The sequence below is a fragment of the Chiloscyllium punctatum genome, chromosome 10 (genome assembly GCF_047496795.1).
Source record: "Chiloscyllium punctatum isolate Juve2018m chromosome 10, sChiPun1.3, whole genome shotgun sequence".
Taxonomy (NCBI): domain Eukaryota; kingdom Metazoa; phylum Chordata; class Chondrichthyes; order Orectolobiformes; family Hemiscylliidae; genus Chiloscyllium; species Chiloscyllium punctatum.
In genome coordinates, this window is record NC_092748.1 from 112,894,543 (window position 1) to 112,921,415 (window position 26,873).

Consider the following 26,873-nt stretch of genomic DNA (forward strand, 5'->3'; position numbering starts at 1 on the left):
CACTAAATATTCACCTAGTTCAGAGAGATAGACAAAGAGCAAAGGACAAACGCTATTTGTAAGGAATAAGGTAAACAAACCAGCTGCCCCTTAAAACAATGACCCCGAGGAGAACTGATTGGTGATTTCCATATATTAAAAAAAACAATTTTGTTTTTTTTATTTAAAAAAACTGAAAACAAAATAAACAGTTTCTTTACACCCGGAACTTACAATAGATGTGGCCAGAGGTGTAGGTTCTTTGAAGGCTGAGCTGGAAGGGCGAGGGACAGAGGTGTGGAGGGCCAGAGGGAAAGTATTAAACACGATGGGCCGAATTGTTCGGCATCTCCGCAGTTCAGTTGGAAGGAAGCGGTGGAAAAGTGCGAACCCTTTTTGTGTGTTTTGTGTTTTTGCTCACGGACGGCTCCAGAGAAAACCTCGCCACCTCGGGCATGGCTCTGTCAAACGTCCAGCTCGATTTTATTCTGCTGGGCTGGAAGCGAGGGGGATTGGGAGACGCACATTGTGGATCTGAGGGAGGTGGGGCTGGGAACACATTCAGCAATAGATTTCAGAATGGGGGAAACTGCAAGGACAAAAAGAGGGGGTGGGGGGGAGGTTGTAGAGAGATCTGAAGGGCCAGCACGAGGCTGGGGTTGGAGGGGCCCAATGGCATGTTCTGATTCTATAAAGTCGCACAAGCAGAGCCAGGCATTCAGCCCAACGAGTGCCTACTCAACAAATCATGGCTGATCTAATAATCCTCAATTCTACTTTCCCTTAGATCCCCTTATTGGTCAGGAATGTCTACCTCATCCTTGACTATATTTATTCGCCCAGCCGTCTGTGATGAACAATCCCACACTACCGTCTGAGAGGAGGAATTCTCCTCATCTCTGCTTCAAATGTGTCAGCCCTTATTCTGAGATGATGTCCCATCCTGAGAACGCAGCCCCTCCGATATTGACCTCTCTCTCTCTGTCTCTCTGTTTCCGTGTTTTACCTGAGTCATCAGTCTGTCGGCACCGGATTTCTCCTCGTCTTTGAAGATGATGTCCGGGTTGTAGTTGGGAATTAGCTCCTTGAAACGGGACGCGTTCCTGGTGATCTTGCTCTCGGACTTGCCGCTGGCTCCCAGCGTTTTCTCGGGCACGCTCGGGATGAATTGTTTGTAGGAGAGCGGCGTGAGTTTGCGGTTCTGTCTCCTCCTGCTCCCGTAACCCCGACCCGGCCCGCAAGACATCACGGCGGGCCACAGCAGCAGAGAGCAGCCGCTAACCAGGACTAAGGACACGCTCCAGTGAACTCTCATGGTACACGGGTCTCTCCCTCTCTCTCTCTCTCTCTGTCAGATCAGCACTATCAGTTACAATCCCCCTCCTTCTAACTCCCCTACCTCTTGATCCGGGGGGGGGGGGGGGGGGTTATTGGCAACACCTCCTAAAAGCAACGCAAGGGGACCTCAGTTAACCCCCCTGCAGCAGGAGCCCCGACTCTGCCCCATTCAGGGGAGCCGTGTTGCCCGGGGAGCGCAGCGGGTCCAGCCGCCTGCTCTCTCTCTCTCTCTGGCTCTGTCACCGCATAAAGGTGGGGTGGGGGAAACCCCGCAGAGGGGCAAGGGAGGGATTTACCCTCGTGGTTGGAGCTGGAAACACAGTCAGAAGAAATAACACAGCGGGAATATTCCGAGAGGCAAGGAAAGAAGAGTTACAAGGAAGGGCCGGGTGTGCAGGATGGAGAGATAGGGAGACAGAGAGAAACAGAGGGGGGTTTTGGCGCAGAGGGTGAGAGAGAGAGAGGGATATTAGAGAGGTGGAAAAGAGAACGGTAATTCAGAGGGGTGGAAAGGGGGATAGTAGAGGGATAGAAAGAGAAAGGGATGGTATAGAGGGATAGAAAAGAGAGTGATGTTAAAAGAATAGAAAGAGAGTGATGTTAGAGGAGCGATGGTGAGAGAGGAAGATTAATAAAGAGGATATGGAGAGGGAACAAGAATAGAGAGATGGGGAGAGTCTTCAGAAGGAATGAGAGGGTCACAGAAACAGGGGAGAGCGAGGGAGAACCAGGGGAGGTGAAAATTGAGCGGGTGTAATGGCTCAGGAACATGCACTGGTGGTTGGAGAAGGGAGAGCCCTGACAAAGGCAGAGACTGACAGAGAGAGGTAAATCTGCTCACTCACCAACACAGCAAGTGACAGATCCACAGAGAGAGAGAGAGAGAATCTCAGAGCAGGTGAGAGAGTGACAGGGAAGCAGAAAGGGACAAGAAAGTGACTGCAATTGGAAAAGGAACAAGTGAGGCAGGAAGGTGACAAGAGAGAGAGGGATCAGTGAGAGATAGAGTCCCTCTGGGACAGCGCTCTATAGCTGATCAGTCTTCCCACCCTCCCCTGAGCTCCGGGCGGAGAGAGAGAGAGAGAGAGTCGGAGTGGGACCTCCGGTCTGAACCTCTTGAATGGCTCCGGCCAGTCAGTTACAGTCGCTGAGAGTTCCCTCAGATCCGACGCTGCGGAGACCGCACCCTCTCTCTGCCAACCGCGCCCCTGACCACTCACTCCCCCCGTGTACACACACAGACACACTCACACAGGGGAGAGGACACTAGACCTCTCTCTCTCTCACACATCCATCCCACAACACCCAAACATTCCCACTCCCTCCTCCTCCCAGCTAAAACCACACCTGCCCCCCCGCGCTGTCCCAGATCCAGCCCCTTCTGGAGCCTTGTGTCACAGGTGGAGAGAGAGAGAGAGAGAGAAATTCACTCACTCCTTGCATCGGACTCCTTACAACTCAAATCACCACCAGCTTTTCAGATCAGTCCTGGGTTTCTTACCCCTCATGTCCAGTTTGTTTATCTCCCCGCAAAAATCCTGCCGGGCTCTGTTCCTCTGCCTTGATTCGTCAGTGTCCACATATATTTTCCAGGGAAAGTGAACACGCTTCGAATCAAATAGTTTTTGTTTTCAGACAGGGCTGTGGCTTCCAGCCTCTTTATTCCGGAGACAGTCTGACCGGTGCTGAACTATCAGTCATTTCTGTCCTCCGTCTGTCCAGGACTGAGGTGATAACTTGCAATTCTGTACTGTCAGATATTGTCCAGTACTGGGGGAAGAGAGAGAGAAAGAGGCACTGAGTGTTGGCACTGTACGGAACTGCAGTGTCAGACAGAGCGCCTCAGACTGGGGGACTGTACAGTACTGGGCTGTCAGATATCGTCCCCGGGGATTGTACAGTACTGGGGCTATGAGGTAGGGTCCCTCAGACTGGGGATTACTTGAATGTATCACGCAGGGATCCAAAGAATGCGGACTGTATGATAGTATCAGACACAGTCCCTCAGTCTGGGAACTGTACAGTAGTGGGCTATCAGACACAGTCCCTCAGTCTGGGAACTGTACGTACTGGGTTGTCAGACACAGTCTGGGAAGTGTACAGTACTGGGCTATCAGATACATTCCCTCAGTCTGGGAACTGTACAGTACTGGACTATCAGACACAATCCCTCAGTCTCTGAACTGTACCATACTGGGCTATCTGACACAGTCCCTGAGTCTGGCAACTGTACCGTATTGAGCTATCAGAGACAGTCCCTCAGTATGGGAACTGTATAGTATTGGACTATCAGAGACAATCCCTCAGTGTGGGAACTATACAGTACTTGGCTATCAGACATAATCCCTCAGTCTGGGAACTGTACAGTACTGGACTATCAGACACAGTCCCTCAGTCTGGGAACTGTTCAATACAGGGCTATCAAAGACAATCCCTCAGTCTCTGAACTGTACAGTACTGGACTATCAGACACAATCCCTCAGTCTCTGAACTGTACAGTACTGGGCTGTCAGACACAGTCCCTCAGTCTGGGAAGTGTACAGTACTGGGCTATCAGACACATTCCCTCAGTCTGGGAAGTGTACAGTACTGGGCTATCAGACACATTCCCTCAGTCTGGGGACTGTACAGTACTGGGCTATCAGACACAATCCCTCAGTCTGGGAACTGTACAGTACTGGGCTATCAGACACAATCCCTCAGTCTGGGAACTGTACAGTACTGGGCTATCAGAAACAGTCCCGCAGTCTGGGAAGTCTACAGTACTGGGCTATCAGATACAGTCCCTCAGTCTGGGAACTGTATAGTATTGGACTATCAGAGACAATCCCTCAGTGTGGGAACTATACAGTACTGGCCTATCAGACACAGTCCCTCAGTCAGGAAACTGTACAGTACTGGGCTATCAGACACAAGCCCTCAGTCTGGGAACTATACAGTACTGGGCTATCAGACACAGTCCCAGAGTCTGGGAATTATACAGTACTGGGCTATCAGACACATTCCCTCAGTCTGGGAACTGTACAGTACTGGGCTATCAGACACAGTCCCTCAGTCTGGGAACTGTACAGTACTGGGCTATCAGACACATTCCCTCAGTCTGGGAAGTGTATAGTACTGGGCTATCAGACACAATCCCTCAGTCTGGGAACAGTACAGTATTTATTTATTTATTTATTTATTTATCACTTTGATGAATTCGAAAACTATCCTAATTCACTATGTTTTAGAGCGAGCATCGACAGCAAAGCTGACTTTTACAAACACAAGGTCTATTCCAGATATGTACACTGTCTAAAGTAGGTCGTCTGCGGAGTGTAATGCAAAATCCTTAGCATACCCTTATTGATTTGTCTAAATATCCTAATTCTCTGTTTGAGACACATAGAGAGTGACAGCACAACTCTTAATATTCTGCACTTTTAAGAGGTTTATGTTTGTTTGAGGGCGACTGGACGAATTGCTGATTGGTTGGGTCCAATTTGGAGACCTCTCTGATTGGTTGGACGGTTACAGATCGAGCTATCTGATTGGTTGGATCTAACATAAAGTCTCTCTGATTGGTTGGATGCTGGGACACCATTAAATTTGGAGGATAATCTCCAAAAGTAAATGATCAGAAGATGCTCATTTCCCCAAATAGTTCTTTTCAGATTTATGGAAACTTTAAACGCAGATAGGAATCATTCACTCTGTCTTGCCTGAGCTGCCTTTTGTTAAAATTCATACGTGGGATGTGCAGGTAGCTATTAGTCCAGCATTCATTGTGTATCACTTGTTGCCCTGGAGAAAGTGATGGGCTGCAGCACTCTTGAACTGTTGCAATTCTTGGTTCAGCACAATGCTGTTAGAGAGGGAGTCCCTGAACATTGAAGAAACAATATTTCCCAGTCAACAAGGTACCTGCATCTTCTGCAAGTGCCATCTAATTAGTCCCATTCACTTACTCTCTCTCTCCTGCAGCCCTGCACTTTTTCCCCTTTCCAAACATTTAATCTGAATGAATTAGCTTCCAAGAGTGCATTCCAGATCATAAAACCTCATTATCCCAGAAAAACCTTTTCCTCAACTCACCTCTGGTTCTATTGCCAAATTTCTTGAATCTTTGTTCTCTGCTTAACAGCTCATCTGCCAATGGAAATAATTTCTCCTTATTCAATCTAACAAATCCTTCAGAATTTTGAAATGCCCCTATTAATTTTCCCTTTAATTGTCCAGGTTCTCTGGTTTCTAGAACATAAGAACTAGCAGCAAGAGTGGACCATTCACCTCCTCTGCATGTTCCACCATTCCTGGCTGATCTCATTGTGTCCTCAATTCCACGTTCCGGTCACTCTCTATAAAACTTCGACCCAGTACTAATTAAAAACTGTCTATCTCTTCCTTAAATTTACTCAATATCCCAGTATCCATCACACTCTGGGGTAGTGAATTCAAAAAACCCTTTGAGAGAAGTGATTTCTCCTCATCATTGTTTTAAATCTTCCACTCCTTATCCTAAAACCATGACCTCTTGTTCTAGGTTGCACCACAAGAGGAAACATCTGTTCCACATCTACTTTATCAATCCTCTTTAAGCATGATATAGACCTCAATTAGGTCTCCTCTCGAATATCTAGAAGCTGGGGACACAGTCTCTGAGTAAGGGGCAGCCACTTTAGGACTGAGACGAAGAGGGATTTCTTCGATCAGAGGCTGGTGCATCTTTGGAACTCCACTGCAGAGGAAGTCAGTCTTTGAGTAGGTCGCAGTTAGGAGAAATGATGGCCTAGTGGTATTATTGTTGGACTGTTAATACAGAGACCTAGGTGATGACCTGGGGACCCAGGTTCATAATCCTACCATGGCAGGTGGTGGAATTTGAATTCAGTGTAAATATGGAATTAAGAGTCTAATGATAACCTTGAATCCATTGTTGAATATTGGAAAACCCATCTGCCTCACTAATGCCCCTGAGGGAATGAAACTGCTATCTTTATTCAGTCTGGCTGACATGTGATTCAAGACCTACAGCAATGTTGGGATGGGCAATACATGCTTGGCTTGGCCTGTGAAACCCTCATCCTGTGAATGAATTTTTAAAAAATGCTTGGGGAGACTAATGGCATTAAGGGATTGTGGAGATAATATGGTAAAGAGCTGTTGAAGGAGATGATCAGCTTTCAGCTGCCTAAGCCCTCAACTCTAGATTTCGCTTGCTAAATCATTCCATCTCTCTCTCTCACACACACACACACACACACCTCCTTATACTGTATCCCATTGACTAAGCCTATGGTTTCCTATCCTCATATATCCTTCTGTGGTTAATGTCAGCTTGGTTTTTTTTATTTATTTTTACATGGGATGTGGGTGTTTGTTGCCTATGTCTAATTGCCCTTGAACTGAATGTTTCAACCAGCCATTTCAGAGGGATTATTACTGTGGGTCTGGAGTCACATGTAGGAAAGACAGATTTCCTTCCCTACAGGTCATTTGTAAACAAGGTAGGTTTTTAACAGCAATCCATAGCAGTTTCATGATGATCATCACAGATGACCACTATATTCCAGATTTGGCAACATCTGCAGAGAGTGAAAAACAGTTAATATTTTGAGTCCAGTATGATTTTTCAGAACTCCCTCAAAGAAGGGTCGTATTTGACTTGAAATGGTAACTCTTTCTCTCTGCACAGATGCGGCCAGACCTGCTGAGTTTCCCCAGCGCTCTCTGCGATTTTCAGCTCGCATATTCCAGATTTCTTAATTGGAATTAAATTATACTGTGGCAAGATATCCTCAACAAAGCATTAGCCTGAGCCTTTGAGTTACCAAGCTACTGACATTGCTACTATTTCAATACCTCCTGTGAGGTTTAATTGGGATAAAACGGGGCTGTATATTTTCCAACCTCTGGGGTTCCTACAAAGCAACCCCCTGTAGAAACCAAAGCTACACCTTCCTCTGTGTGAGTCTTGGCCCCTCTTCAAACTAGTCAGTTGAATTACAAAACTCAAGTTATTATTTAATGCTCAACTCAAACGTCCTTCATTTCTTATTATGCCTCAATGAGATATGGATCTTGCCAATGATTAAGAAACTGTTTTGATAATAAATGCAAAAGGTGAGGCAAGAGTGACTGCCCTTGACATCAAAGCCACATTCAACCATGTGTGGCATCAAGGAACCCTGGCAAAACTGAAATCAATGAGTATGAGGTGGCAATCTCTCTGCTTGGTGGAGTTATACCTACTACATTGGAAGATGGTTGTAGTTGCTGGAGGTCAGCCATCTCAGGTCTGCAGGAGTTCTTCAGGGCAGTGTCCTAGGACCAACAGCTGCTTCATCAATGACCTTCCCTCCATCATAAGGTCAGAAGTAGGGATGGTCACTGATGATTGCACAATGTTCAGCACCATTCGTGACTCCTCAGATACTGAAGCAGTCCATGTTCAAATGCAACAAGATCTGGATGATATCCAGGCTTGGCTGGCAAGTGGCAAGTAACGTTTGCCCCACACAAATGCCAAGCAATGACCATCACCAATGAGCGACATTCTAACCACCACACCTTGACATTCATTGATATTACCATCATGGAGTCTGTCACTGTCAACATCCTTGGGGTTACCATTGACCAGAAACGCAACTGGACTCATAAACACAGTGGCTAGGAATATTGTGATGAATAACTCACCTCCTGATTCCTGTCTTGTCCACCAGCTACAAGTCAGGAGTGTGATGGAATACTCCCCACCTGCTCCAACAACACTCAAGAAGCCTCTCACCGTGACAAAGCAGCCTTCATGATTGGCACCACATCCACAAACATCCACTCCCTCCACCACCACCACTTAGTGACAGAGTGTGTACCATCTACAAGATGCACTGCAGACATTCACTAAAGATCCTCAGTCAGCACTTTCTAAACCCACTACCACTTCCATTTAGAGGGGTAAGGGCAGCAGGTACATGGAGAAACCATCGCCAGAAATTTCCCCTCCAAGTCACGCACCATCTTTAATTGGAAATATATCATTGTTTCTTTACTGTTGCTAGGTCAAAATCCAGGAATACCCTCCCTAAGAGCATTGTGGGTCAAACCACAGCAAATGGACTGTAGCAGTTCAAGAAGACAACTCACCCAATACCTTCTCAAGGGGCAACTAGGGATCAACAATGAATGCTGATCCAGCCAGTGATGTCCACATCCCATTAAAACAAAAGCAAAAATTTCCAGATCCTCATTTATTTTAACAGGAGGAGGAGGAGACCATATTAAACCTAATCGTACATGGACTGTCCCTGGAGAGCCGCGGTGGTTAATTTCTTTTTCACACTCTCGCCATCAGTTCTACTAAGTACCTGGGCAGACATACACTTTTTAATAGGTGAGGATTAAACAGCATCGATTGACAGTCACCCAGTTTATAGCTGCCCACCTCAATGGGCTAGAAGGCTGTGGGTCCCTGCCTGAGGCCAGTAGAGGTGCAGATAAATTAGGCAATTGCTTTTCATTTTTGCATGGTATGTGGGAATCAATAACAAGGACATGATTAATTACCCTTAGGTAGATTAGAGAATATTTCACTAAGGCATTAGTTATAGCTCATACGGCTAAAAGGTGTGGGGAGAAAGTGTGAAAAGGGGACTGAATTGGATGATCAGTTTTGATCATATTGAATGGTGGAGCAGGCTCAAAGGGCTGAATGGCCTACTCCTGTTTTCTATCTTGCTTACAAGGCCATTTCAGAGGGTAATTAAGAGTCAATCACATTGCTGTTTATTTAGATTCACATGCAGGCGTAAGGATGGCAGGTTTTCTTTCACTGAACTACATTAGCCAACCAGATAGACAGTTGTCACCAGCTTTCAATTCAATGCTTTATTGATTTCAAGTTTTGGAATTCAAATCTTTGTCAACGTTACCTCCGCCTGGGCCCCTGGATGACTAGAAAAGCACTGATTTGGTGCCATTGACTCACCCAATTCCCCACTAAGCAGACCAATTTCCAGGATGTCAAGGCAATTGGTAAGGTCAGCACTGATTGGCCAGCCCCCAGTTGCCCTTCTTGAAACAGCTGAGCAGTTTACCAGGCTTCTTCAGAAGTGTCAATCATCCTGTTATGGGAATATAGTCACCTATAGGCTAAAAGCTACAGTCACCTATAGGCCAAAGACTCGACTCCTATCTAGGCCAAAGACTAGAGTCATTTTTGGGCCAAAAACTAGAACCACATATAAGTCAAAGACTAGATTCCCGAAAGGCTAAAGACCAGAGTTACATATAGGCCAAAGACTAGAATCACGGAGAGGCTAAACCCAGTAAGACTAAGAGCTTCACCAAAGGGACAGTTTTATTTTGAACCTGACAACTTCATACGTATTTTTTTTGAGACCATTATTTTTAGATCAGGATTTCTTTTGGCTGAATTCAATGGGCACCCCAGGTTCTGGGTAGTTTCATCTGCCCCATTGTCTCCACTTCACATCTGATCACTCCCTTGTTTTCTTTTTGTTTTTGTGTCTCTAGTAGTCAGTCATTGCAGTTTTGTTAATTCAGCACGACAATAAAAAAAAAGCTGAGTTCTTGGCTGATTTGTTGGTCTAGGGATATGATCCTCACTTTAGATTATTTAATGAATGAGCATGTGAGAGGTTTCCGGTTTAATTCCCGGATGAGTCCTTGTGTGTTGTCACTTGTTGTGCAAGTTGCTGGATGATCAGGGTTTCTGTGGTGGTGTGGTAATGTCCACACCTCTGGGCCATGTAGTCCTGGTTCAAGTCACACCTGCTCCAGGGGGATAGTTTAACATGTCCACACTTGTCCCCATTGTTAGCTGAGTTTGTCCCCGGTGGATTTTTGGTTTCTAGACTGCGAAAAGGGTACAAAGCTATAGATTGACAATGAAACTTTTGTAAATCTCTAAAAACCTTTCACTTCTTAATTCACCAAATGGTGATCAGTATTTAACACAATAGAATCATTAAGGTCTTTGATTGAGTGATGATCACTTGTTTGCTTTTCACCATCCAGTTAGGAACAACACCTTATCCTCACCGATCTGCTTTGAGGGCCCTGTCACATCACCTGATCCAACCCAAGTCTGGAAACATTTTTAAAGAGAGCAAGTCACAGTGGGGCACTCCCCAGATCCCATACTGGGACCGCTTTACTCTGTCCATCACATGATTACAATCCTGTGTCTACATCTTTAACAAGCAACAGCTAGTGACATGGATACTTGGACTAGAAATCTAGAGACCCAGGTAATGTTCTGGGGACCCTGGTTCAAATCCTGCCATGACAGATGATAGAATTCAAATTCAATTTTCAGTCTAATGGCCACCATGAAATGGTTGCTGGGGAAAAAACATATCCTAGTTTGGTCTACATGTGACTCCAGGCCCACAGCAATGTGGTTGACTCTTGACGGCCCTCTGGGTAATTTGGGATGGGCAATAAACACTGGTGCACACTCGACCTGAGAATGAACAAAAGGAATCCATATTGCAGAGACAGAATGAGGCTGTATTTAAAGGGTAAAGTTTATTTTACCAGAGAAATTAGAATTTAAACTAGCAACACTTTACAAAATTCAGAGTGAGTTTCAATGGGCTTGTGTGTCTCTCCTGTCTATCACTTTCTATCCTTCACTTTCTCTTCAATCTTTCCTTTTCCATCTTTTACTTTGCTCTTCATTTCCCCGTTGTTTTTACTCTGGTTTCGTAATTCTCAGTTTCTTTTTCCCTTCCCTCTCTCTCTAATTTGTCTCACTCTCTTTTAGTTCCACCTTCTCTGTTGCCACTGGCTCTGTCCTTCAGAAGCTGTCCTGTGTGTGTCTATCTGCTGGTGGGAGTTTTTCACAGTTTGAGATAGTGCTGCTGTGGTTAACCTTTGCCATAAAATGCGTGGGGAGAGTATCACAAAGAGGCATCATTCCAAAATTAACACTGAGAACTATCAACGCTACATAGCAGAGAAGTCTCCAGCGCAGGCCTCTTATGGCACAAGTCTCTCGCTGGGTGAAAAAGAAGGACGGAACTTATATAACTTCACTTCATTATTATGTTCCAAAGTACTGTTCAGTGAATTGAATTGCATTCTGTTCTCTAGCTCTTGCCCTAATATAGGACATAGAAACAGCCAATTCACATACTGAGCAATCTCCACAAACATCAATACAATGTTCTGGAGAAACTCTTTGGATCCAGCAGCATCTGTGGAGAAAAAGCCAGAGTTAATGTTTCCAGTCCAATGTACAACTTCCTTCCAGCTTTGAAGAAGAGTTGCATTGAGCTGTGAGGAGGAAGCAGGGATGCTTCAATATGATTTCAACAAGTTGAGTGAGGGGGCAAACATATGGCAGACAAAGGATAATGTGAGGTTATCCACTTTGGTGGTAAAACAGGAAGGCAGATTATTATCTGAATGGTGATAGAGTGGGAAAGGGGGAGGTGCACTGAGACCTGAGTGTCCTTGTACACCAGTCACTGAGGGTAAACGTGTAGGTGCAGCAGGCGGTGAAGAAGGCAAATGGTATGTTGGCCATCATAGTGAGGGGATTCGGGTACAGGAGCAGGGATGTCTTGCTGCAATTGTGCAGGACCTTGGTGAGGCCACATCTGGAGTATTGTCTGGAGTTTTGGTCTCCTTTTCTGAGGAAGGATGTTCTGGCGATGGAGGGAGCGCAACATAGATTTACCAGACTGATCCCTGGGGTGACAGGGCGGACGTCTGGAAAGAGGCTGGATTTGGGTAGTGCTATATTCACAGGAGTTTCGAAGAATGACGAGGATCTCATAGAAACCTAAAAAAATCTGACAGGACTTTCAGGAGTAAATGCAGGAAGGATGTTCCTGATGACCCAAGAGTTCTGAACCAGGGGGTCACAGTCAAAAGATTCAGGGTAGGCCATTTAAGGCTGAGATAAGGAGAAATGTCTTCACCCAGAGAGTGGGGAGCCTGTGGAACTCATTACTACAGAAAGTGGCTGAAGCTGAAACTCTGAATATTTTCAAGAAGGAGTTAGATATAGTTCTTAGGGGTAAAGGGATCAAAGGGTATGGGGAGAAAGAAGGAACAAGTTACAGGATTGAATGATCAGCCGTGATCATATTCACTGTCTGAGCAGGCTTGAAGGGCTGAATGGCTTACTCCTGTTCTGATTTTCTATATTCCTATGACTTGATATGGTCATCACTGATTGGGCCCTGCATCACTGATTGGGCCCATCCCTACTTGCCCCTTGAGAAGGTGGGGGTAAGCTGCCTTCTTGAACCGCTGCAGTCCATGTGCTGTAGGTTGACCCACAATGCAGATAGGGAGGGAATTCCAGGATTTTGACACTGAAGGAACGGCGATATACTTCCAAGTCTGCATAGTGAGTGGCTTAGAGAGGAACTTGCAGGCGGTGGTTCCCATGTCTCTGCTGCCCTTGTCTTTCTAGGCCACTGAAGCTTGGGGCTGGAAGATGCTTTTGATGGCTCTTTGATGAGCTGCTCCATCTTATTGATGGTATACACTGCTGGGTCAATGGTGGATGGAGTAAACTTTGAAGGTGCTGGAAGAAGTATGTGCCAAGACTTCCTGGTTGTATTGATTATCTTCAATGGACATCTCTAAAAGAGTGAATATTCCTGATGAAGGGCTTTTGCCTGAAAAGTCAATTTTCCTGCTCCTCGGATGCTGCCTGACCTGCTGTGCTTTTCCAGCACCACTCTAAACTTGACTCTAATCTCCAACATCTGTAGTACCCACCTCCGCCTAGTTGATCTATAAAAGAAGTCACTTCTTTAAATAAAATCTATAAATATTACTTTGGGTTCCTATTATATTTTTGCCCAATCATGGAAAGATTTATGTTTTTCAAATGTTGAAGTAAGTTGCGAGGGGAAAGACCAAGCTGGAAAGATCAAAAAGATAGGCATTGCACAACATGCTTTTTATAACATTCTAGAAACCAGGAAGCTGGGATGATCTGAAAAACTTTGCTGGTAGGAATAGTGGAAGAGCAGTCAATGGAAATGTTAGAAAGGAATTTGTTGCCTGCATGAAAAGATTCAGAGGGCAATGTTGGGTTCAGGGAAAAATATTAGTGGGAGACTGGGACTGAATGGATAGGGTTTTCAAAAGGCACATGGGCCTAATAGCCTCTGTCAGAAATAATATCTGTGTATTAGGGGCAGCACGGAGGCTCAGTGGTTAGCACTGCTGCCTCACAGCACCAGGGACCCAGGTTCGATTCCAGCCTCGGGCTGTGTGAAGTTTGTATGTTCTCCCTGTGTCTGCGTGGGTTTCCTCCAGGTTCTCTGGTTTCCTCCCACATTCCAAGGATGTGCAGGTTAGGGTAGATTGGCCATGCTAAATTGTCCATAGAATTAGGTGCATTAGTCAGAGGGGGGGGTGGGCTACTCTTCGGAGGGTTAGCGTGGACTTGTGGGGCCGAAGGATCTGTTTCCACACTGTAGGGAATCTAATCTAAAAACATTAAAGAAAATCTGAGAGCTTCTCATTGCCAAAAATCAATTCTACTTTCCCAATGGTTGGGATCACAGATGCACTGTGCCAGCAAACAGAGAATGCTGGAGAAACTCAGCAGGTCTGGCAGCATCTGTGGACAGAGAGAAAAAGAGTGAACATTTTGAGTCCAGTCTGACTTCTCTTCAGAACTGAAGAAGAAAATAGTTCTAATGAAGAGTCATACTGGACCCGAAACGTGAACTCTGTTTTTCTCTCTCCAGTATTACTGCCAGACCTGCTGAGTTTCTCCTGCACTCTCTGTTTGTTTCAGATTTCCAGAATCTGCAGTGTTTTGTTTTCATTCCAGAGGCTCTGTTACTGCAGAGCTTCAATTCAAAGTGGAGTGATTGATAGCTGAAGCATTTGAATTTTGACACGGTCCTCTCTACAGCAACAGTAATTCATAATCAATGTTTAACTCTGCACTTTTGGTCCAAATAAAGTTGATTCATGTTTTGTATTTTGGAATTTTGTAGGCATGAAGATACAAAGTACAGCGTCGTAGTTTCTTTGACATATCGTTTTTATATAGCAGCCAATATGGAAATCGTCTTCAGGATAATTCATATGGTTATTGGCATCTGTAATCTACACTCAAGTCATTAAAACTTGCTGTGTTTCCTATATTACAGCAGTAACTATTCTTTGTGAGTATGTGCTTAGCTGTAAAACACTCTGAGGTACCTGATGGTCATGAAAAACCCTCCATAAATGCATGGCCTTCAAAAAATCAAGATCTGTGCAGAATCTCTATGAACCAATCCAAGTACTGCAGGCACCAATTGCTAAATATCTGCCTTCCTTTTTTCATTTTGAGATGGACACCAGAAACGTGAGCACAGAATGTCAGTCCTGAGGGAGTGCTGCACTGACAGAAAAGCCATCTTTCAGATGAGGTGACTGGTAAAGGTGCAGTCTGACCTCTCAGGTGGATGTTAAACCAGCTCTGGACTCCACTTAGGTGTCCCAAGCATTGAAGAGCACTGAATTATCTGTCACCATAGTTATTTGTGGGATCTTGCTGTGTACAAGTTGGGTACAGTGTTTCCTGTGTTGCAGAGCTGACTCCACTTCAGAAAGTATTTCGTTAACTCGGAAGTACCTTTGGGAATGTCCTAAGGTCATGAAGGACGCTATGTAAATGAAAGTCTTTTCTTTCTTCAGAAGGAGGAGACTATAAGTCAGAGGACTTGACGTAGGCCATTCAGCCCAATGAATTTGCTCCATCATTCAATGCGATTGCAGCTGATCTAATAATCCTCAACTCCAGTTGGTTGCCTTTTTCCCATAATCTTTGATTCTCTCATTGATTAAAAAATCTCTGTCTCAGACTTGAATACACTGAATGATCCAGCCTCAGTAGCCCTCTGTAGTAAAGAATTCCACAGATTCACAACCCTCTGAAAGAAGAAATTCCTCCTCATCTCTGTCCTAATTGGGAAATTCCTTATTCTGAGATTATGCCCTCAGGTCCTAGACTCACCCTCATAGGGACATAGCCTTCCCGCATCTACATTGTTGATGAGGAAAGAACATTTTTTCGTGGGGGGGGAGGGGGGAAGGTGATGTGGTGGTTTCACGGCAGAATCCATTGGAAATAACAGCACCGTAATTTCCGAATGAGATAAATGTTTGTGCGAGAGGAGGTACCTGGAATCAATCAGCACAGACCATGGAGTGGTCATCGCTAATCCTTGTCAAATTCGCTATACTGAAGTGTGTCAGTAGGTGGCACTAAATCTTTCTCCAGGTCAAACGGTCCATTTTCTTTCAAGGTGTAGGAATGAAGACTCCCTGCAGTGTCCTGCTCTCTCCTATTAAAGGACAGACCCAAGTCTTTAAATAACTTTCATTTAATGCACAGAACACCCCAGTATAAGCTAGGAGTGTAATTTTTACTGAGTTAACTGCAGTTATATGCTTCCAAAATAAATAGAATAAATCTTCTGGGGTCAATGCGGTTAACAAGGGTGAGCTGCAGGCTCCAAGGAGCTTGCATTTAATATGCTCAAAATAATCTCAACTGATGTTTAGTGCTCAGCAAGGCTATTATTTTGCCTATATATGAAAAGGCAGAGCTGGGTCACAGTGTACAGTCCAGTGCTCTAATGGACATTCACCCCTGCTCATTATCAAACCTCACTGTAGCCATTCATCCCTGTGCTGGTAACCAAGCCTTCTGTCTCAACACTTCTGGTGGCTTCCCCTGAAGCCACTTCGCCATTCGCTCCAGAAAGCTTTTAGTCCAGGGAGCACTCCCAACCCAAGCCTAACGTCTGGGTGGTCACAGCTCAATCCAGAGATTTGAACGTGCTTCCTTCAGCTGAGAGAGGCTGTGAAAGAACCCAAGGAGCAAGCTGAAGTTAGCTAGTCACTGGCTACTAGTCTTAACTGGAGCGAGCGAACAAGAAGCATGGTGAGATATTCCAGGATGGCATCCAATGATTGAGTACTTAGGCTTCAGGGGGAGGCTTTAAACCTTTTACTTACCCAACACTGGGACACCAAACCCCACTTTGATTTAGATCAGCTGACACCAAGCCTTGGACCACCCTGAGTAATTTCAACATTAAGGACAATATCACTCCATTTAGGACATTATCACACCATTTAGGACAATATCACACCATTTGGGACATTATCACTCAATTTAGGGCACTATTACTCCATTTAGGACAATATCACACCATTTGGGATAATATTACTCTATTTGGAACAACATCACCTCATTTGGGACAATATTACGCCAAGAGGAACAATGTCACTCCATTTGGGACATTATCATTTCATTTGGGACAATATTACACCATCTGGGACAATATCACTCCATTTTGGACAATATTACTTCATTTGGGACATTATCATTTCATTTGGGACAATATTACTTCATTTGGGACAATATCACTCCATTTGGGACAATATTACTTCATTTGGGACAATATCACTTCATTTGGGACAATATTACATCAGTTGGAGCAATGTCACTCCACTTGGGACAATATCATTTCAGTTGAGACAATATTGTGCCATTTGGGGCAGCATCATAACCATGTGGACCTATTTTTAATGATTCATTCATGAGATATGGGTGTCACTGGCTAGGCCAGCATTTATTGCCCATCCCTAATTGCCTTGAGAGCAGTTAAGAATCAACCACATTGCTGAGGGTCTAGAGACATATTGAAGGCAAGAACATGTAAATTTTGTCATTAAATGCTGTTTGAAGAAATGCTGTATGCTCTGACTTGAATTTATGAGAATATTTGCAAACACGCTAAAAACAAAAGTGGATTGATGAATATAAAAAAAGACCAAGTACGATCTGATTGATAAAAGGTCTGAGAGGCTGAAATGGTCACTTCCAATATAAAACTTCATTGGCAAACCCTTCTGCAGCATGAAATCTAATGACATTGGCCATGTGACTTGCCCACGCAGATTCAAGTGTTTCCATAATTCTGTGGCGTGTTGCTGCGTTGATCATGTTGCTGTAAACGAAATGTCAACCCGAGTAAGCAGGGCATCCTCTTAACCAACCGCATCGAAGAAACAGAATCGGAACTGAAGGAGCAACTGCAGGAAATGTACATTCACATGGATGAATGCAGTGCCAAACCAGAACCAGAAGAAGAAATAAGAGAGGAAGTTCAAATTGAGAGAGAGAAAAACAGAAAGAAAATGTAAAGATTTAAACTTTCAAACAATATCCAAAAAAATACTTCTACAAAGTGTTTATTGTTCACTTCAGTGGCAGAGGTCTTAATTGGAATTAGTTAACATGTAAGATGATTGAAAAGGGGTCTTAGAATTATTTAAGGGACAAGACTTAGTTTCTGTGATTAGCTTAATTCTCATCTATCAGATCAATACAGCAACTTCCAGACACTTAACAAGAAGTTGAACTTTATTTCTTTAATTTTTTTTTCTCCTTGATGTTTCATGTTTTGGTCTATTTTTCTGTGTTTTAAGGTGGCACTGGAGATTTTCAGTGTAGTTGTAACAAAATACATGTTACATAAATAAGTAACCAATCAAATCAATCGATTTGGTGAGATGCTAGAGTGGTAATATCACTGATCTAGTAATCCAGGATAACACTTTAGCGAGGGGAATTTGACTTCAATTACTTAATAAAGCTGGAATTGAAAGTCAGACCAAGCAATGGCAACCGTGACAACTATCATCAATTGCCATTAAAACTGACCTGGTTCAAGAAATCTTTTAAGGAAGGAAATCTGCCATCTTTACCCAGTCTGGCCGACATATGATTTCAGACCAACAGCAAGGTGGTTGAAAGTTACCTGCCAATTAGGGATGGGCAGTGAATGCTGACCTTGCCAGAGACACCAATTTCACAGAATCACAGAATTATTATAGTGCTGAAAGAGGCCATTCAAGCCTATTGCACTGGCACCAGTTCTTTAACCAATCCAGCTCTATTACGCCGTCTCCTGCCGTTCCCACCCCCTCCCCATCTCTGCACATCATTTCTATCCCAATAACTATCCAATGCCCCTCTTGAATGCCTGCCTCCACCACTTTTCCAAGCAGTGCATTCCAGACCCTAACCACTCGCTGCATGAAAACTGTTTGTCTCAAAACACCTTGGTTTTGTTTGTCTGTGCCCTCTCACTCTTGTTTCTTATAAAAACAGAAACAACTTCTCCCTGTCTGCTCTCTCCAGACTTGCTCAGGATTTTGAAAACCTCAGCCTACTGCCTTCTCTGGAGGGTGAACAGTCCTAACTTTTTTAATGCATGGCATAGTGGCTCAGTGGTTAGCACTGCTGCCCCACAGTCCAAGGGACCCACCTCAGGTGACTATCTGTGTGGAGTTTGCATGGATAGGATAAATAAACAAAGTCTTTTCCCTGGGGTCGGGGAGTTCAGAACTAGAGGGCATAGGTTTAGGGTGAGAGGGGAAAGATATAAAAGAGACCTAAGGGGCAACCTTTTCATGCAGAGGGTGGTACGTGCATGGAATGAGCTGTCAGAGGATGTGGTGGAGGCTGGTACAATTGCAACATTTAAGAGGCATTTGGATGGGTATATGAATAGGAAGGGTTTGGAGGGATATGGGCTGGGTGCTGACAGGTGGGACTAGATTGGGTTGGGATATCTGGTCGGCATGGACGGTTTGAACCGAAGGGTCTGTTTCCATTCTGTACATCTCTATGACTCTATCTGTGCGGGTTTCATCCCACAGTTCAAAGATGTGCAGGTTAACGTGGATTGGCCATGGTAAATTGCCCATGGTGTCCAGAGGTGTGTAGGTTGGGAGGGTTAGCCATGGGAAATGCACAGTTGTAGGGACAGGGTTTGGGGGTGGGACTGAGTGGGATACCCTTTGGATGGTCGGTGTGGGCTGAATGCCCTACTTTCACACTGTAGGGGATTCTATGAAGGGAAAGAATTAAATAATGTAACTGAAAGGCAGATTGTTCCTGCAAAATATAGTAGCATGATAAAATATGATAAATGCTGAGAATGTTCAGACTCATGTGTGAAGGATAAAGAAAAGTAAACGTTTTAGCTTGACAGCATTCCATCAGAACTGGAGAACGTGAGAGATGGAAAGTAACTGTGATTAAAGGGACAATGATAAGTATTACTTCTCATGAACACATGACATTCTACACGAACTAACATCCAATCAAGTCCTTTCTGCTGCACTGTCATTATTGTAACACAGGAAAAATGTTAGTCAGTATGACGATGATCAGGATACCTGCTTCAGTGACATTATTGATGCATTATTATTGGCCAGGGGGGCCCTGTTTTACCTCAATATAGTGCAGTGGGATCTAATCCATCCATCAGAGAGAGCAGATAGACCCATATTTACCAACTCTCCCATAAGAAAGCTCTCAGCCGAGCCTTCGTTTTGGGTGGCATGGTGGCTCAGTGGTTAGCACTGCTGCCTCACAGCGCCAGGGACCCAGGTTCAATTCCACCCTTGGGTGATTGTCTGTGTGGAGTTGGCACCTTCTCCCCGCATCTGTGTGGGTTTCCTCCAGCTGCTCCAGTTTCCTCCCACAATTCAAAGATGTGCAGGTCAGTTGAATTGGCCATGCTAAATTGTCCACACTATTTGGGGATGTGTAGGTTAGGTGCATTTGTCAGGGGAAAATGCAGGGTAATGAGTCTGGGTGGGATACTCTTCAGAGGGTTGTTGTGGAGTTGGTGGGCCAAAGAGCTTGTTTCCACGCTGTAGGGATTCTAATTCTAATTTTGTAAAGCACCTCTGTCAGTGTAGCACTCCCTCAGCACTCTGTGACGTACCAGCCTGGATGGTGCACTCAATTCTTGAAGGTGAGACTTGAACATTTGCAAAAAAACTGCAGCTTAGGCATTTAAATTTGGCTAAGTTTGGAATTATGATGGGACTTACCTAAGAAACTGATTCAGAAGGATAGCAGTTATGCTAAAATATTATAAATCACCTCCATGCGATCCCACACACTCAGGAGGGCAATAAATGGGGAAAGAGAAGATACAACAGAGTGTGGAGGCAGGAGTGTGATGGAATACTCCCCACTTGCCTGGATGGGTGCTGCTCCAACAGCACTCAAGAAGCTTGACACCATCCAAAGCAGCCTGTTTGATTGACACCTCATCCACCACATTGAACAATTAGACCTTTCTCCACTGATATATAGTTGCAGCAGTGCATATCATCTGTCGGATACATTGCAACAACACACCAACGCTCCTTCAACATGGCCTTCCAAGCCTGTGGCTTCTACCATCTGAAAGGTGCAGCAGATACATGGGGTCACCCATCACCTGCAGGTCCGTCTCCAAGACACACACCATCCCAACTTGGAAATATATCGCTGGTACTTCACTGTCGCTGAGTCACTGTCCTGGAACTCCTCCCTAAAAACATTTCAGGTGAGTCTCCACCTCAACGACTACCGCTGTTTAACAAGGCAACTCAGAACCACCTTCTCCAGACACAGGCAATAAAAGTTGACCTAACTAGCAGCACTTACACCCCATGAATGATTTAAAGTTAACATGAGCTCTTGAAGGACACAGGTCAAGTTGTTAAAAAAAACTGACTTCACTAAGAGGGGATTGGAAGGACAAACAGGGAAGTTAAGCCAACCTCAGTAATATCTTGGTCAGGCTCAGCTTTTCTGGGAACTGGATTTTAGGAAGCCCTTGCAAGAAGTAGGAGCAGGATAGACCATTCAGCCCATCAAGGAGGACTGCAGATGCTGGAGATCAGAGTCAAGAGGGGGTGCTGGAAAAGCACAGGAGGTCAGGCAGCATCCGAGGAGCAGGAAAAGTGATGTTTCAGGCAAGACCCCTTTCCTGATTAAGGGCTTATGCCCAAAACGTCGATTCTCCTGCTCCTTGGATGCTGCCTGACCTGCTGTGCTTTTCCAGCACCCAAAGCTCAACCCACATTCATCCCATCCAACATATCTTTCAATATGTTGATGGCTGATTTTGTGCCTCAACTCCACCCTACTGCCCATTCCCCATATCCTATGATTCCCTGAGACAAACAATCTGTCTGTGCCATGTATTCAATGGTGGAGCATCCTCAATCCTCCCCGGAGAAGAGGATTCCAAATGCTGCTGAGCTGTAGATTCACTGACCAGGGCTCTCCATCTCTCAGTATCTATGCAAACAAATCTACTCCAAATCTGATAGACTTCAACGAAATCACCAGACCTTCTTCAACACTCCAGAGAATACTTACTCTGGCTCTTGTCACAATACAGCATGTTATTCCAGACAGCAACCTAATGAAGCAAATGCAGAGAAACTCAGCAGGTCTGGCAGAAACTGAGCAGAAAGAAACAAAATTAATGATTTGAGTCCAGTGAATCTTCTTTAAAGCTGTTTATCTCCTGCCCCAGTTCAGATTCTTGGTGATTTAGTGTTTTTGGAATGTAAAGTGTTAGCGGCGGTGAAGTCTAAGGTATGCTATTCAATTACTCTGCCATTTCCTTACTCTCCAACCTCATTCTCAAAGGGCTTTTGTTCAAATTGATTTTTCTCTTTTTATTCATATAATTAAAGAAGCTCTTACCGTCCGTTGCTAGCTTGCCTTCATTGTTTATAGAATCCCTACACTGTGGAAGCAGGCCATTCAACCCATTAAGTCCACATCGACCCTCTGAGAAGCATCCCACCCAGATCCACCACCCTTCCCTGTCCTTAGTAAACCTCCGTTTCGCATGGCTAATCTATCAAGGCTACACATCTCTCGATATTATGGGCAATTTCCCATGGCCAATTCACCTAACCTGAAAATCTTTGGATTGTGGGAGGAAACCAGAGCACCTGGAGGAAACTCAGACAGATACAGGGAGGATGTTCAAATTTGTGTTTGAGTTGAACTTGAGTCCCTGGAATTATGAGGTGGCAATGCTAATCACTGAGCCACTATGCCACCCTCTCCCTCAGTTTTTGTTTTGACAATCTTTGGTTCACTTTTAAAGTGTTCCCAGTCCTATGCCTTGCCACTAATCTTATCACTTACCCATATTGTATATTTTCAGTTTCATTTTGACACTATCCTTATCTTCTGTGGTTTGTTTATCTCCTTCCTAGAATCCGCCTTGATCACTGGGATATATTTTTGTTGTGAGCTATTAATGATATTCTTAAATGTCTACTGATGTTCTTTAACCATTCAGGAGTGACCATTGACCGAAAACTGAACCAAACAAGCCACATTAGTACAGTGGCTACAAGAGCAGGTCAGAATCTGAGAATCTTGCAATGAGTAATTCACCTCCTGGCTACCCAATGCCGGACTATCATCTCTAGGGCACACACCGGGAGTTCCCACTTTCCTAAATGGGTGTGGCTCCAACAACACTCAAGAATCTTGACAAAGCAGCCCCTGCTTGATTGGCACCACATCCACAAACATCCACACCCCCCAACTCTACGCTCAATCCCAACACTGTGTACAAGATGCACTGCAGAAATTCACCAAAGCTGCTTAGACAGCACCTTCCAAACCCATAACCACTTCCATCTTGAAGGACAAGAGCAGCAGAGACATGGGAACCCACCACCACCTTCAAGTTCCCCTCCAAGTCACTGACCGTCCTGACTTGGAAATATATCGCTGTTACTTCACTGTCACTGGGTCAAAATCCTGGAATTCCCTCCATTAGGGCATTACAGGTCTACCTATAGCACATGGACTGCAGTGGTTCAAGAAGGCAGCTCACTCTCTTCTCAAGGGGCAACTAGGGGAGGGCAACAAAAATTGTTTGCTGCCTTCAATGACACCGATATCCCATGAATGAATGCATTTTTTTTAAAAATTATAAAGACCTAACAATGTAATAAGATATTCCAGAGTGGCTTAGAAGAAATTTATGAATCAAATGATACCAGGGTTATAATCTCAATCACAGAGGCTATGTTATGATTTCAGGATGACTGTTGAAGACAATGAGGGTTTTGATTGAATGCATAGGAAGATGTTGCTTTAATTAAAGTGAGCAATGGAAGCCAGAGGAGACAGATTTCTGTTGGGAAAAGGACCAAACCAGCCATCAGTTTTACACAACAAGTTATTATGTGCTGGAACCCCCGAGCACCTTGCGATGTTTTACTCAATGAACAACATCTTATAAATGCAAGGTCTGAGCTGGGAAAATACAAGCTTTTCCATCGGGACCATCGAGCAACACAAGCTCTGACATTGTACAGTTAGCTGCAGAATCAATCTTCCTCAACATTGTAGTGGCAGTGTATTTCAACCCCACCCTCTTAACAGTCATTAATCCCTATCAATTGCAGGTCCAGTCTACATTTCACAGAAACAGCAATTGATACCATGATCATTGCTGAGAGCAAAGTACAATTTGATCTGGAATGGGAACAAGACTGAGCTGGTAGGGAGTGAAAAGCTGGGAATGTCAGAGGAAAAAGGGCACCACGTTGGGTTTAATCCTTGGCATTGAAAGGGCACTTGAATGGCAAGAAAGTGGGTAATTCACTTTACCCCATCATTAGGTGGTCCAGCCTGTCTTATTCCCTCCTCAATGTTTTTAACTTACTCTCCACCTTTAAGATACTCCTTTAAAATCTTCCTCTTTGACCAAACTTTAGTTACCTGATCTAATTCCCCTCCTTTTTAAATATATTCGTGGGCGGCACGGTGGCACAGTGGTTAGCACTGCTGCCTCACAGCACCAGAGACCCGGGTTCAATTCCCGACTCAGGCAACTGACTGTGTGGAGTTTGCACATTCTCCCCGTGTCTGTGTGGGTTTCCTCCGGGTGCTCCGGTTTCCTCTCACAGTCACAAAGATGTGCAGGTCAGGGTGAATTGGCCATGCTAAATTGCCCGTAGTGTTAGGTTAGGGGTATGGGTGGGTTGCGCTTCGGCGGGTCGGTGTGGACTTGTTGGGCTGAAGGGCCTGTTTCCACACTGTAAAGTAATCTAATCTAATCTAAAGAAAAGTAATCTAATCTAATCTAATATTCCGTATCTGTACCGAGGTATCTTTGTACCTAGGATGATGCTGCAATACATTTGACTGTAAAACCAAGTCACTTCAATTCAATGTATTCCTTAATGGGATGTGGATGCCATTGGCTAGGCAGGAATCCCTAATTGCCTGTCAAAAGTTGGTGGTGAGCCTCAAGTTTGAACTACTACCATCCAACTGGTGTGAGTGTGCCCCCGCTGCTGATAGGAAGGCCATTCTACAATTTCATTCCTGCCACAGTGAGAAAAAGACAATTATAATTCCAAGTCAAGAAGCTACATTACTTGGTATCAAATTTTGTTTAGTAGTGGGTCTTGTGGAACACCTTGGGATGTTCCAACATGCGAAAGGTGCTATACAAATTCAGGTTGGTGCTGTTGCTGAGAGGAAGTGGAAACTGTTTTGAAGCAGGAAACAAGGAGCTGTGTGAGGAATGACTTGAATTTGATACATCTTTTCCTCAGCTTTATTCTGATTCATCCAAAGATGCTTGCTGTTGGCTTTCTCTTCCCCAGTGTCTCTTGGGATGTTTTCAAATTCCAGCTTTAATCATTGCCTAAATGGTTCTTTCTTTATTCATTCAGGGTATGAGAGTGTTGCTGGCTAGGCAACATTTATTGCCCATCCCTAATTGCCCAGAGGGCAGTTAAGAGTCAAGCACATTGCTGTGGGTCTGGAGTCACATGGAGGCCAGACCAGTTTCCTTCCCTAAACGACATTAATGAACCAGATAGGTTTTCCCAACAATTGACAATGGATTCATGATCATTGTTCGACTCTTAATTCCCACTTTTCTTTTATTGAATTCTAATTCTGCTACCTGCTGTGTAAAATGTAAAATCCTCTTCTAATTGTCACATTATTGAAACTAATGGATCAGTAATTCTAACAGCAATTCTCTTTGAGACTAGTTCTGGTTTTAATCACTATAATCATAAATGTTGATAATCTACAAAGATTGCTGATGAAACAACTTCTCCAGGAGACTATATTCTTCCATTTAATCTTTCCCTCGCCATCATATGATTGATACTTGCTATAAAGGCATTGGTGAATACTTCTCGAACATTGTTAAAGGTATCTGTCTCTTCTCTAACGTGCCGTTGTATTAAAACATGATCTGTTATTAGACCTACAGAATAAACAAATATGCTCATTTGTTTTAGGTATTTTCCTGCAATCCTGAAACAGTTCTGTCTCCGTAAAGCTATTGGGGCCAGTTCATTGGATTTATTCAAGAGGGGGCTGGACATGGTCCTTGTGGCTAAAGGGACCAAGGGGTATGTGGAGAGGGCAGGACTGGGATACTGAGATTGCATGATCAGCCGTTATTGTACTGAACAGTGGAGCAGGTTTGATGAGCCAAATGTTTCTGTGTTTCTATATACATTGGCTTTTCTGTATTGTCCTGGTTAGGACATAAGGGCAGAAGAAACAGGAGCAGCAGGAGGTCCTTCAGCTCCTCAATTGCCCACCCCATCATTCCTTAGGATCAAGGTTGATCTGCCCCAGGCCTCAACTTCTCTTTCATGTCAGCTCCTGATTAGATTAGATTAGATTAGATTTGATTACTTACAGTGTGGAAACAGGCCCTTCGGCCCAACAAGTCCACACCGCCCCGCCGAAGCGCAACCCACCCATACCCCTACATCTATCCCTTACCTAACACTATGAGCAATTTAGCATGGCCAATTCACCTGACCTGCACATCTTTGGACTGTGGGAGGAAACCGGAGCACCCGGAGGAAACCCACGCAGACACGGGGAGAATGTGCAAACTCCACACAGTCAGTCGCCTGAGGCGGGAACTGAACCCGGGTCTCTGGCGCTGTGAGGCAGCAATGCTAACCACTGTGCCACCGTGCCGCCTCATAGTCCTCAACTCTTCAAACTTCAAAATCCTAACTACCTCTTCTTCAAACACTGACAAGTCTCTCGGGTAGAGAATTTCAGCCATTCCCTAGCCTCTGAGAGGAGAAATTCATTGGCATCTCAATCATGAATGATGCCATCTTATTCTGTATTCATGTCCCCCAGCTTCGAGATTCCCACACTAGTAGAAACCTCTTCTCAACACCTCACCTATTAAGCGCTGTTTCAAATAGATCACCCTTTTTCCTTCGAAACTCTAATGAATTAAACCCAAACTTTTTAAGTGGTTTTCGATAAATCAACCCTTCATCTCAGGAATCAGGCTAGATTTGTTTTGGACTGCTGCCAATGCATTTGAAATATATTTTTGCTTTTAAAATACATTTCTCCCTGTCTGATGTATTTGTGATTTTAACTCTGCATTTGTGATTTTAAATCTAACACCTTTCTGCACTGCATTGCATTTGAAATTGTTGTTCTTATTACTTAGTTAAATGATTTACTTAAAAGCTGTTGCTGGAATTCTTTCATCGTATGTAGATGGAGTTGGTTTTGCTATTTATTGTCTTAAATTGTACATTGAGTACAAGAGTCAGGATGCCATGTTGCAGCTTTATAAGACTTTGGGTAGGTCACATTTAGAGTTCTGAGGAAGGGTCACCGGACCTGAAATGTTAACTCTGATTTCTCTTCAGAGATGCTGCAGACC

General features: G+C 44.3%; 1 protein-coding gene across 1 annotated transcript in view; it reads right to left on the bottom strand.

Annotated features, from left to right (window-relative positions):
• The window catches only part of LOC140482445 (indian hedgehog protein-like), a 72,923-nt gene extending 70,340 nt beyond the window's left edge, over positions 1–2,583 (bottom strand). The window contains exon 1 of the mRNA XM_072579949.1: positions 986–2,583. Within this exon, the coding sequence (XP_072436050.1) occupies positions 986–1,294 (309 nt within the window). The 5' untranslated portion in view covers positions 1,295–2,583. The remainder of the gene's footprint in view (positions 1–985) is intronic.
• Positions 2,584–26,873: the final 24,290 nt, after the last annotated feature.